Raw genomic sequence first — 12,300 nt, 5'->3', positions numbered from 1 at the left:
CACACACACACACACAACCCCCAAGAAAGGAACTAAGGAAGAGCTTAAAAGCACAGCAAGAGGTTGGGGTGTAACTCAGTATGTGAGAGGCTCTGGGTTTGTCTTCAATAGGGAAGAGAAGAAGGAAAGAAGGGTGGGGAGGGCAGGAAAGATGCAGGACAGAAGGACGGAGGGAGGGAGGGAGACATTCAGCCACCTCAGGAAAGTCAAGAGGTCCCCAAGGTTGCACGCATGAGGGGGAGGCCCAGGGTTTTCCTAAGGAGAAGAAACACAGCTGAGTGGCTGTGTTCCTCAGGGGATATGCTGGGGGACACTCACAGGTACAGTGATAGGACAGGGAAACTGGGGCACTGGTCCCAGGAGACCAGGAACAAGAACACCCAGAAGGTGCTGTGTGGTGATGGGGGAAGGGCAGGGGCTGGAGAGTAGGTGACCTTTTGAAGTCTAGGCAGAAAGCCACACACACTCACTTCAGGGCATCAGGCAAGGAAACGGTGGTGGAGATGGAGTCAATTAGAGCTGGAGCAGGCAGGAGAGCGAGAGGCCAGCTCTTCCCTGTGTACAGGGTCCCTGGAGAAAAACAACAGGGGCAGAGGGCACATGTGATCATATAAGCACCAAAGATAATAACCCCGGTACACACACACACACACACACACACACACACACACACACACACTCACTCACATATACTCACAATCACACACGCATATACTCACACACATGCACACTTACGCACACACTCACACACTTACATGCACTCACATACACTCTTGCATACACACTCACACATATACACATATATACACTCACACATGCACTTACACACATACACTCACACACACTCACACACACATTCACACGCACATACACATACATGCACTCATACACACTCTCAAACGCATTCATGCACTCACACACACACATACTCTCACACATACACTTGCACACACACACACACATACACATTCACATACACACATGCACTCACACACACATATACTCACATATATACATTCACATAGTACCCACATTCTACATGATGCCACAACTCACTCCCTAAGAAGTCCTGAGCACCCCTAGAACTGGCACTCATGGCTCAGAAGCACAGCACCATGATCCTCTTGGGAAAGTGACACAGACGGGGGGCCATTGCTCAATATCTCCACTCTATCCAGCCCAGGGTCAGGGAGGAGCCAGGGCCAGACCTCGCGTGCCTGCCCACACAACTACGGTCACCAGCAACAGACGCCCAGCCACCAACGCAGACAGCTGGGATTACAAGGGGTCTTGCAAAATCTTTCCCATCCTTCAGGGCTCAGCCTAAAGTCAGTCAGTGTCTGTCTGACTGTCTGTCTGTCTCGGCCTGGTGAACACATAGATCCTTTTCTACTTTGTTAGCCCTGTGTGGTGACCTTAAACAGCCACTGTCTGGACTTCGTTTCCACCTATGCAAAGTGAGGCTAAGACTGTATCTTGTGTGAGCCAACAGCACATCCCCCTTAGCAGCCTTCTTCAGAGGCAGGCACTGAGGTCAGTGAGAAAGGCAGCCTTCCTTGTGCTATGCAGTGTTAGCGGCAGACAAGCTCACCTCCTGCTCCTGCCGGAGCAGCCTGAGTGTCCTGGCCCACCCCCAGTGCAGGCTGCCCACCCCCACGTCTGAGCCTACACTAGTCCCCCATTAAAGGAGACAGGACTTCTCCATCCCACTCCCAACCACAGACAAACTCCAGATAAATGTCCCTTCCCAGGGTCCCAGAAGGAACTGTTTCCTACACACGGGGAAACTGAGGCTGAAGAAAAGGACAAGCCAAGGCCTCTGACCACTCACTCACCATGCCGGGCTGTGCTCTAGGCTCATCTGATCTGCAACCTGAGGCTCTAGCCTTGGGGGTCCCCAGAGCCAGGCGGGCATACTGCCAGAAGCCTGCCTGTGTGGTGGCTTTTCTAGGGAGTCACTATGACCTGGGTACACAGAAGTCACACCCTTCTTCTGGTCCTGAGCATGGGCGGGTCTGAACTGAAGGTACCTGATAACCTCCCAGGGTATGTGTGGGGCCCTGGGCCCTGCAATGGAGTTCTGGTTTTACTGAGCAGGAGGCCCCATGACAGAAAAATCCAGGCGCAGATGTGCCCATCACATAGTAGCAGATGACAAGGAAGGCTCCAAGGGGTTCCCGATCCGTCTGCATAGCCCTGCACCTCAGCAGCAAAAGGCCTGGCCACCATTCCAAGTGTCATAAACTGTGTGACTTCTCCAAAAGAGGGACAGAAGAATTGAGGCCAGGCCCATAAGAATGCAGAATAAGAAAGGTGCTTTGAGACCTCCTGGAGAGGTTCTCTGGTATCCAGCCAGCAGACTCTTAGGTAAGAGGGACAGGGAATTTCTCCCAGTGTCCAGAACTCTAGGTGGTTTTGTATAAGTAACTGAGAATGAAGGGACGCTCCGGGTTAGAGATGAACAGCCTTGGCTGGGAACCACATGACTTAGTCACAAATATGTTGGAGGCTTCAGTTCCTCATTTGTCACACACAAATACTGCTGGGAAAGCCAAGGAGGTGGGGACAAGTCTGGGAGAGACCAAGACCTGACACTGGCTGTCACTCGGAACCAGAGGGCACAGCCCCGCCAAGTCTTTTATTTATTTAAACAGTCACGAAAATAAAAGTGAGATGTAATTCTTCTTTCAGAGCCCCAAGAAGGGAGTGCACTGTGGGAACTCATCTGGCTGGGTCCCAGGCTGGAGATCAGAGCCCAGCCCTGGGGGACATGAGCCTTAGCCAGGTGAGAGGCAGCCCGAGCTGTAGGCAGGCACGCAGCCAGGCACCGCAATGCTGAGGTCACATAGAAAGTGTTGGGTCGAGGGTCTAAGCCCCAAGCACCAAGGTGTCTTCTGTGGGCAGACATGTCCACAACCACAAGTTCCAGCTCCATATGGCTTACGTACAAACGGCAGAACCGGGATCCCTTGGCAGAATCAGGGGCTCACTCTGAAGCTTCAGGAAATAGCTCAGAAAAGTCTCTGAAAGCCCAGGGGGGTAAGACGGTGTTGGGTCTGCTGTTCCCTATGGATCTTTGGAAGCCAGGCCTTCCTGCCTTCGCTGGAGTATATCAATGACACAGCTGATCTCGTCTTCAGGAACCTAGAGTGACCACACGGTATGAATGGCTAGGCTGGCTCTGGCCGGGGACACCCAACTCCCTAAGCCAGCTGCGGTGTCTCCCTTCCCCCACCACCAGGACCTCGATGTGCTTGCTGGAACCCCCGTCCCAACCCAGGTCCTCACCAGCGCATGGTCAAAGTTGAAAGTGCTGATGTAGTAAGCGGAGACATCGACAGCCGCCAGGGGGCCCGCGATCTGGGCCACAATCCCACACTCATCTGAGGGTTGGAGACACAGGTGGCTTACCCTAGATACTGTGAAGACTCACAGGCCCGCCTGGCCTTCTCCTCCCTCCCCTCCTATACAGGGAGTGAGTGGTCCTCACCGAAGCCCAGGGGCTGTCCCCCGATGCGCACCATCCTCCACAGCTCCCCGGAAGAACTGGTCAGCAGGAGGTCACTGGGGAACCTGGGAAAGCAGGTGGGTGATGGGAAGGGCACCGCACGCATCCCCACATAGCCTGATCCGTTCGGCGTGTCCTGAGAACCTCAGAACCAGGTGACCCTCCTCCACCTTCCCTGAGGCTGGCTGAGGGTCTATGGAGAATCAAGGAAAGTTTACATACTTTTTCTGGGTCTCTGCGTCCATGACAATGGAGATGTAACCCTCAATGAGGGAGAAGGCGAAGAATGGAATGGAAGTTGACTCAGGACCACCCGAGGCTGCCTCCTTGGGGACACTGAAGAGGGGTGACAGGGTCAATGGCTCTGTCAGGCACATGACCCTCTCCACTTCTCGATGAGCAGATCACAGAGGGGGAGCTGGAACGGACAGCTCTGGGAAGGCCCTTGAATCAATATGCATTGTGACACCCCTAATTTCTTGAGGGATGAACCCTAACTGCCAGAGACCACAGGCCTTGGGCAATATGGCTGGAAGTGGTTCGGCTGAAACCTCTGGCTGAGGGCTAGCAGGCTGTCAGGAACCCTAAGGCACTGAGCAGGACACAGTGTCAGAAGGGTTGAGACAAAGGTCAGAGGGTAGGAAACGCTAGTGGGAGGCAGAGATCAAGTGCACACACGGCCCACCTGTGCGAGTAGAAGAGGACATCGATGAGGGTGGTGGCAACAGCCGGCAACGTCTCAGGGTCCAGTGTCAGGACACAAAAGCGGTTCTGTGGGCTCTGAATGGGATGCACCGTGGGACTGGGCCCTGCTCAGGACACAGGGACCACAAGGTGAAAAGGTTATCTTGGACTGGGGCGACCCCTGGTGGCAGGTCAGGGAAGGGCTCCATCTTATACAGTGAGAGACCGCGTTTTCCACCCTTTTAAAAGACAAACCCGGGCTGGAGAGATGGCTCAGCAGTTAGGAGCACTGACTGCTCTTCCAGAGGTCCTGAATTCAAATCCCAGCAACCACATGGTGGCTCACAACCATCTGTAATGAGATCTGATGCCCTCTTCTGGTGTATCTGAAGATAGCTACAGTGTACTCACATACATAAAATAAATAAATAAACCTTAAAAAAAAAGACAAACCCTCCTGTGGGAAGAGATCTCACTGAAATCTGGGTGTTGGGAGGGCAGACCTCACCGTGCTGGGCTTGGGGAAAGCCATTGCTGGAATCGTCCCCCGTGACAGGCACAGGCTCCCCGCCTACTTCACGGTAGATTTGAAACTCTCGGGCCAGCGTGTGGATCACCACAGACAGGTCCTGCTCCCGTACCTGGGTCAAGACAAAGAAGACATATTATGCAACACCAGGCCCCTCTGCCTATGTCCTGCATCAGAACCTGCCCAAACCCACCAGGATGAAGTCTGTCTGGTACGTGGACAACATCAGAACAGACACGTGGTGTTCAGCCAGCGGGGCAATGACAGACCGGGCAATCTTGGTAACTCCAGCAGCCTGCACCACCGAGCCACTGTGAGACACGTTCATCACCAGCCACGTGGCCTCCGCCACTTGCAGGAACTCGGATGGGGGTAGCTCTGTGGGCAGGAGGTACATGCCTGGTTAGCGGGCTCCTCTCGGCCTCTGTTTCTCTGTCTAAAGTTTGTCCAGTTCCAACGTAGATCTGTTTCCTGACAGACTTGGAGCATAGGGCTGTACCAGATCATTTCGCCTCAGTGTGTGCTGTGCAGGCATTCTGAGTGTGAGCATTACTGCTCCAAACTCAGAACTAGGTTCAAGGCCCAGCTTTCTTTTTCTTCTTTTTTTCTTTTTTAGCATTTTGCTGTGATTTGGGACAAGTGTGTTTTTTTTTGGGGGGGGGGGTTGATTGTTTACCTTAAGGCAGAGTCCTACCATGTAGATTAAGCTGAGATTTAACTTAAACCGATCCTGCTGCCACAGCCTCGTCCGTGCTGGGATTATAAACACTGTTCAGTCTCAGTTTTCTATCTGCAAAATGTTTAGTCCTCAGGACTTTTTGGCTTAAAGGGCTTCATAGCACCACCAGAGGGCGCTCGGTGATCAACGGATGGGGAAGTTCCCTTGCAGACAGGAGATTTCCCTACACAGCAGGGAATCTTAACTCCTTTGGGAGGCAGGCTCCGCCAAACTCTAGGTGGCTAGCTTGAGACTCCAAGCCTTAGAAGCTGGGCCAAGCAAGCAGAAATGGGAGCCAGAAGTCAGCTCCCCGGTCCTAGTCCTGAACAAGGGCCAGGGTAGCTGTTGTTTGCCCAAGCACAGCCAGGAGGCCCCAGGACCCTGCTCTGGGCTTGCTGCCTGCTCCTGCATTCCTTCCCTAACCCTCAGACTCCTAGACTTCCCAGGCCAGTAAGGGAGGAGCTGGCTTTCACTGGGGAGACAAGTCCAAGAAGAACTAATGTCCAGGGATAAAACAGCTGCAGAATAAGAGAGCTCTCTTATTCTCCCCTAAAACTGTGAGACACCACCATCACCCCTGCTGGCCTGGGATTCATATCCAGCTCCTTGTGGGTTTTACGTTTATAAAACTCTGACAAACACTGTTAAACTGTCACGACTACACCCTACACAAGAGAAAACAGTCCTTAAGCAAGTGAGTGAAGATGTGAGCCCAGACCGATACTCCTTTGAGGTCTAAGCTGTCTAGGAAGCCGGATCCCTAAACCTAGCAAGAATACTGCTTAGAGGTGAGTGAAAAACCAGTTCCCACCTTTAAAGCCCTCTTCATCCACCATGAGTGTGTAATCTTCCGGAGTCTCAGTCAGGCTGAAGAACTTGCACCTAGTAGGGAGGGAAGGGGTGGGAAGACTTTCAGCCTAGAGTGAATGGGATGGAGACAGCAAGTGAACTTTGTTCCAGCAGCACTAAAGGACCCCCCGCCAGGAGCCTTCCGGACCCGCACTCAGGCCTCAATTTCTTCCTTGGATCAGTGAGTCTAGGTCCCAAATTTGGGATCTCCCCTCCATTCCATAACCTAGAAGTGTCAGGCTTTGGGCCCCCTGGACAACTCTCAAACTTAACGCGAGGCGTCTGGGAATGGGCTACCTCCTGGCAAGGAACACATGCCTCCACTACACTGCCCACTCCAAGAAGTTTGCACCTTGACAAGCCCGGGAAGGGGAGCCCTCCGGGCCGGATAGGCGGCGTCCCAGAAAGGGTAGGCCCAGGCCGGATGGAGGCCAGAGTGGCTAGCGTCCCCACCCGGTACCCGCTGCTTCGCGGCGAGTCTAGTCCTCCGCCCCTGGCCCAGAGGGACAGAGAAGCCTCCACCCGCCCGACCTGCGCTCGTGAACCCGGGTGCGCACCGGCTGCGACTGGGCAGGAAGAGCAGCTTGATGAGCGGGTGGGTGTAGAGCCAGAGGCCCGGACGCGCGAGGCTCAGTACTCGCACCCGGTGCTCTAGGATGTGAAGTTCCATCGCAGATCCCGCAGCCCTGGCCTCGCCGCCAGCTAGACCTAGGCAGGAGGCGATGCGGAGGCGCCAGGCTTAAAGAAGCACCGCCCGCTACCGGCCCTCCCAGCCAGGGATCCACTCTTCGGCGGCCACGCCTCCTCCTGAGCCCTGCCTACCCGACGCTGCGGGCTGCCTTCGAACTTCGCCAAAACCAGCTCCACTCTTCTAGCCTCAGCCTGAGGATCAAGGCCTGCCCTCACCCATCTGTGGCTTCCAGGACCCGCCTAGGACACGCCCTTTCCGCTGGACGCCGGCCGTGTTGGGGCTGGGAACGTGCTGGGAGCTCCCGGTCTCATGTCTATCCTCCAGGCTCGCACGTGGGCTTTATAGTTAAAGCCATTAAGACCCTGGCGGCGGTAGTGCGCATTTTTAATCCCAGCACTAGGGAGGCAGAGGCAGGCAGATCTCTGTAAGTTTGAAGCCAGACTAGTCTACAGAGCGAGTTCCAGGACAGCCAGAACTACACAGAAAAAACCTGTCTGGACTCCCGTCCTGTACCCACCCCACCCCACCCCCCAACACACACACACACAAAGACGCAGAGATCTCAAAGCCGGACTGGAGCTCTGTTGGAGCCGAGCTGTCCACAAATCTCCGGAGTGAGGAGGTTAGGCTGGAGACCCATGGTGGAGCCCTAGTATCTTCCTTTTACTGCGGAGATGTGTGTGTGTGCGCGGGGGGAGGGGGGGCGAGGGGGTTAGGGGGAGGGGTGCTGCAGAGCTGACAAGGCTGGTAGGGACTAAAGACTCATAAGAATGGGCTGCTCAAGGTTGGTATTGCCAATACTGCATCCCTACCTTGTCACTGTTTCAACCAGCTGAAATCTGGCCTGTGAGACCCAGTTTTTAGTCAACCAGCTAGAATGTAGAAGGTGCCCCATTAAGGGGAGGAACAGAAAAATGGTCCTCCTCACCTGTCTGAGCAACATACTGTGGGCGCTGAATCTTATTCCAGGGACAACCCAGAAATATCTGAGGTGAGAAAGCCCAGGGCTCGACATTGAGGGGACAAGCCATAGTATTTGAGGTTCCCTGGGTGTTCAAGCCAGAGACTTGAGCCTTGTTGAAGTTTTCTTAAAACTTGTCATTATTAGCAGAACTCAACTGACTTGAGCACATCTAAATTAGCTACAGATCCAAGAAGGCCCCCAAGCACTGGCAGACACCCCAGGTATGACCAAGCGTCTGTCGGTTTAAGAAAACCTCAAGGCTGCACAGGAATGAGCAAGCACAGGTTGATGGCATGGCAGGATGGGGCATGCTCCGAAGGGCCTTCGTTTGGCCCAGGCACTCGGCTTCAGGTTGAAGGCTTTGAACGAGGTAGTTTCAAGTAGGCCTTGGCTGTGATCAAGACCCAGCAGGCCCATGCGGGACTTCACGCTCTGGGCCCTGCATCGCAGGCAGAAAGAAGCTGGGCTCGGTCCTGTTCCTGGCTTTGCTAGCTCCAGAGGCTTCTCATGGAACAGTGTGCAACCGCTACATCCTGGCCTGTCCCCTGGAGAACTGGGTGGGGGGGGGGTGCCTTTCAAAGGCTGGGACCATCTCATTACGGCAAGTGTGGGCAGAGTGGGAAACCTCAGGGGTGAGAGGCAGGAGGCCGAGTGTGTGAAGCTGCCCAGAGCCTCTGGTCAGCATTCGCCTCTCGGGCCTCAGTATCCCCGGCTGTACCAGGAGGACATTCTAGGCCCAGGCAATGCCTGAAAGTTCCCTGTGAGTCTGCCTCTCCCTCCCTGCTCCCTGCTATGGTCTGACCCAGCTTGGTCTGAGGCCAGGAACAACCACTATTGTTTGACTAGAAAAGCTGCTTCCTCAGCAGAAGGGGGGCCCTCTCCCAGGGACACCCTGTTCTCGTCACTGCCAGTTATCAGGTTGTCACTGAGCACCTGCCTGCCCCTCTACGGCAGTCTGCTCACTTGGGTGAGGGGCTCGGGATACAAATGTGGCTCTTGGAGGACAACATAGAATTCCTCTTATGTCAGGCACAGGCCCAGCCTGGCACGTGGACTGTGTCAGCAGATAGAAAGTAGCATTGTATCAAGGAGGCCAACTTCTCCCCTTACCTGTCTGCCTCAGGTGGAGGCCTGTGTCAGGCGTCTGCAGTGCCTTGCCCTGGTGGCAGCCCCTGATGCTGTGAGAGTGAGTTCTCAAAAGTTACCTGGGATCTGAAGTGAGCAACGCCTCAAAGTTCCTACCAAGGCTGTTTTTCCCTAGTCCCTGCTATGGTCGGCATCTAGATCTGGTCTTGGTGGAGGAACAGCTTTAGGCTACCTCTTTAAGGTCTACTCCCCACCCCCAATAAAGAAGCACAGACCAAGGTGTTGGGGACGGACGATTCCCTGCTCTGCCCCAGGGGTGGGCTTCAGCCTGGATTGACTGTCAGGAGGTGGACATGGAAGCAAAGATGGGTTGAAAGAGAAGAGCCAAGAAGAGCAGCTGGTTCTGGACTTAGTGTCTCCTGTACGTTTCAGAGGGGCTCCTGCTGAGGGACGAGGGATGATATCCCTTTGGGTCCCCAGCTACACGTCAGCTCTATATACAAGCCTGTTTATTTCCGTACAAAACCATATTTTCTATTTTACACAAAGAGTACCCCACCGCTTCCCCGCATGTCAGCACCCAATCCTTGGGGAACATCCCCCAGAAGGATGGGGCTGAGACCCAACCCCTTTGGCCACAGCTTCTGCCTATGCTGGCTGGACCAGCTCAACTCAAGAGAAAATAAATAAGGAGGCTCAGGTAGAACCTGTACTGGACCAGCCAGATTCTATCCCAGCCCAATGGCCAAGCAGTTGGTTCCTCAGGTGCAGAGGACCTGGAGTGTTGTCAGTCTTTGAACCGTGTAAGACAAGAGAAGACCCCGCCCGGAGGCTTGAGCTCCTGGGGTTACAAGTAGGTGTCCTCACTCTCCTGGGAGGTCAGGCTCTCTTGGGAATGGTGGTAGGCTAAGTTCTGAGGAGTAGAGTCCTGGGGAGCCGGGTCCTGGGAGACTGGATCCTTTGGGGGCGCATCCTGAGGAGGACATGCATCTCCTGAAGCAGTCACCACTGTGGCTTGATTGAGGCCTGGGGACTTGTCCGGTTGCCCACTGGTCTTTGTCCGCTTCTGCTCCTTCTGGGCCTGCTTGTGTGGCTTAGTCTTGGAGCTGGGGAGGGCTGCATCTGGGGGCAGGCGGATGGATGGTGAAGGTTGCAGGGCAGGTCGGGGACCAGGCTCTGCATCCAGGATGGCCTTGGCACCATGCATCCTGGGTGGAGAGCGACACTCCAGCTCACCGCGGGTCTCTTGCCAGCGCCGCAGCTGGATGAGGTGCTCCCGCTCAATCTGGCGCTCCGTCACAGGCAACTCTATCACCTTAGGGGCAATGAGGAACATGTGAGCACCAGAAGAGTGAGACCTTTCCCTCCTGCTGTCCTGCCCACCAGCATCCCTTAGCTGTCTGCTAATGGCTGACTCCATGGAGGATATAATTGTGGTCTGAGTGCCAGACATGGAGCCAGGGCCTCAGAAGGGACAGCTGGAGATGGGCACAGATGACCTCGTATGTCTGCCCCTGCAATGTGCACTAGGATGAGCCTGGGTGTGGGGTGTGGTCCCCACAGAAGCTGGCCATATGTGTATCTCTTAGTTTGTAGCCTCTGAAAACAAGTATCCAAAAAGAAAATAAGGGGCTGTAGATTGCAGCTCTTCTCTGTTCCCCAAGTGGAGTGGACCAGCTAAGACACTGCAAAGTGCCTCTTGGGCCCAACCCTCCTCACCTAGCAAAAGGATGAGAGGTCCAACCACCCTGCCCTGGCCTGACCAACCCGCCCTTGGGGCGGGGCCATGCAAGGCTTCCTCCAAAGTCAACTGCCAGCTCCCCTTCCCTCCCATAGCCAAGTGGGAGATGATGGTCCACACCTCCTGAACCAGGAAGGCTTCCTGCATGATCTTGGGGCTGAGGCTCCGCAGCTGCTCGATGGTTTCATACTGGCCCTGGCAGGCTCGGAGTTTCTCTGGGGAGCCTAGGGCATGCTTCAGCAGTACCAGCCCCACGCGGAAGATGATCTTGACTCCTGTATGGGGGCAGGTGATGAGTCCAGGGAGGCTTTGGGGCTTCTCTTGCAACCCCCTCCCCACAATCCAGCATAGTCTGGTACCTTCACAGAAGAACATGTCCCAAACTCGCAGCACAGAGCTCCAGGGGAGCGTGCGGGCAAAAGCACACATGAACCACTCCGTCATGTACAGCAGGGGGTCAATCTTCTGGCGGCTAAGGTGCTTGTGAGCCACAGGGGACACCTTCTGTAGCAGTGAGAAGAGGATCTCGCCATCCAGCTGGATTGCCTCCTGAAGAGACATCAAGGCCACAGCGCCATGACCATAGCCCCTATGAGTTCCTAGTACTGGGTGAACATTCAGTAATTCATCAGGTAGCTAGAACCCTAGAGCACTGGAAGACAGATGAACAGACCAGACAGACGGTCCCTCAGGAAGAGTGACACCAGTCCATGGACACAGAATGGGGGAGGGGAAAAGGGGACTGAGTGTCCCAAACACCGCAGGAACAGAACTCCTGCCTGTCAAGGCTGAGGAAAGCTCCAGGCATGGGGCGAAGGCTGAGCAAGAGGCGTCCTGGTGGAGCAGCATGGAGCGTCAGACAAGCTCTTAAGCCTATGCCAAAGTCAAGGAGGGAGGGACCAGGAGCCCTGAGGCAGATGGAGGTGAGTGTGTAACTGGTACGTGAGTGCCCTCTATCAGGACTTGGGACTTTAGCCTGGAGTGGCTATGAGTGAAGTGAGAGGGCCTTGGAGCATCCACAGAGGGCATCCAGCCTGGAGCACCCCAGGCTACGTAGTACTCACCAGTTTCTCACTGTAGTAGCCAGGCAGGTACTTCTCACAGACTTGGACCAGACACCAGAAGGCTTGCTGTGGATGAGAGAGGCATGAGCCCTTGAGCCTGGGATGGGGTCCCAATGCCCACCCGCCTGCCCACCCAGGTCCCAGGTACCTCAGCAGGCATGTGCATGAGCAGCACTGCAGCAATGGGCGCCTGGGCCTGGCAGTAGCCCTCCTCAGGGCGGTACAGCGTGTAGGCCTTTAGTACACGGAACAGGTCCTGCTGGCTATGAAGAGGACAGCAGGATAGGAAGGCAGGAGTTGACTACTGTCCATCACCTCCCCTGTACTCCTATGAATGCCTACAGACCTGCCTCAGAACCTGCCCATCCCGGAAAAGGTTGTACTTGTGGTCATCAATGGGTCAGTCTCTGACCTGTGACCCAATGACAGGATTCAAACAGAAAGCAAGGGTTGGACCAGGGCTGGA

At 55.0% G+C, this 12,300-nt stretch overlaps 2 protein-coding genes across 2 annotated transcripts in view; both read right to left on the bottom strand.

Moving 5' to 3' along the window:
• Window positions 1-2,605: 2,605 nt before the first annotated feature.
• Castor1 (cytosolic arginine sensor for mTORC1 subunit 1) lies at window positions 2,606-7,016 on the bottom strand. Its single transcript, NM_001025128.1, has 9 exons — window positions 6,846-7,016; window positions 6,251-6,321; window positions 4,915-5,099; window positions 4,701-4,833; window positions 4,194-4,317; window positions 3,731-3,844; window positions 3,491-3,573; window positions 3,289-3,383; window positions 2,606-3,144 (listed from the first exon to the last, which is right to left on the bottom strand). Exons 1-9 carry the CDS (start codon window positions 6,956-6,958, stop codon window positions 3,067-3,069), a joined length of 996 nt encoding a protein of 331 aa, NP_001020299.1. The 5' UTR covers window positions 6,959-7,016; the 3' UTR covers window positions 2,606-3,066.
• A 2,505-nt stretch (window positions 7,017-9,521) lies between these two features.
• Window positions 9,522-12,300, bottom strand: part of Tbc1d10a (TBC1 domain family, member 10a) — a 28,102-nt gene continuing 25,323 nt past the window's right edge. Inside the window, 5 exon segments of the mRNA NM_001015022.4 lie at window positions 9,522-10,344; window positions 10,891-11,045; window positions 11,130-11,319; window positions 11,835-11,900; window positions 11,983-12,097. Of these exon segments, the coding sequence (NP_001015022.1) occupies window positions 9,877-10,344; window positions 10,891-11,045; window positions 11,130-11,319; window positions 11,835-11,900; window positions 11,983-12,097 (994 nt within the window). The 3' untranslated portion in view covers window positions 9,522-9,876.

Source organism: Rattus norvegicus, chromosome 14, assembly GCF_021556685.1.
Source record: "Rattus norvegicus strain SHRSP/BbbUtx chromosome 14, alternate assembly SHRSP_T2T, whole genome shotgun sequence".
Taxonomy (NCBI): domain Eukaryota; kingdom Metazoa; phylum Chordata; class Mammalia; order Rodentia; family Muridae; genus Rattus; species Rattus norvegicus.
Note: the sequence above shows the minus strand (reverse complement) of the source record. Positions and strands in the feature narration are given on the sequence as shown.

What these genes read in the sequence shown, in the direction of transcription:
- Castor1 (NM_001025128.1), bottom strand. Translation starts at nt 6,958, where the DNA reads ATGGAACTTCACATCCTAGAGCACCGGGTGCGAGTACTGAGCCTCGCG. An exon ending in TTCCTGCCCAGTCGCAGCCG is followed by an intron (nt 6,322 to 6,845) that starts GTGCGCACCCGG and finishes CCTCCCTACTAG; the next exon opens with GTGCAAGTTCTTCAGCCTGA. An exon ending in GACGCAGAGACCCAGAAAAA is followed by an intron (nt 3,574 to 3,730) that starts GTATGTAAACTT and finishes CTGCTTTCCCAG; the next exon opens with GTTCCCCAGTGACCTCCTGC.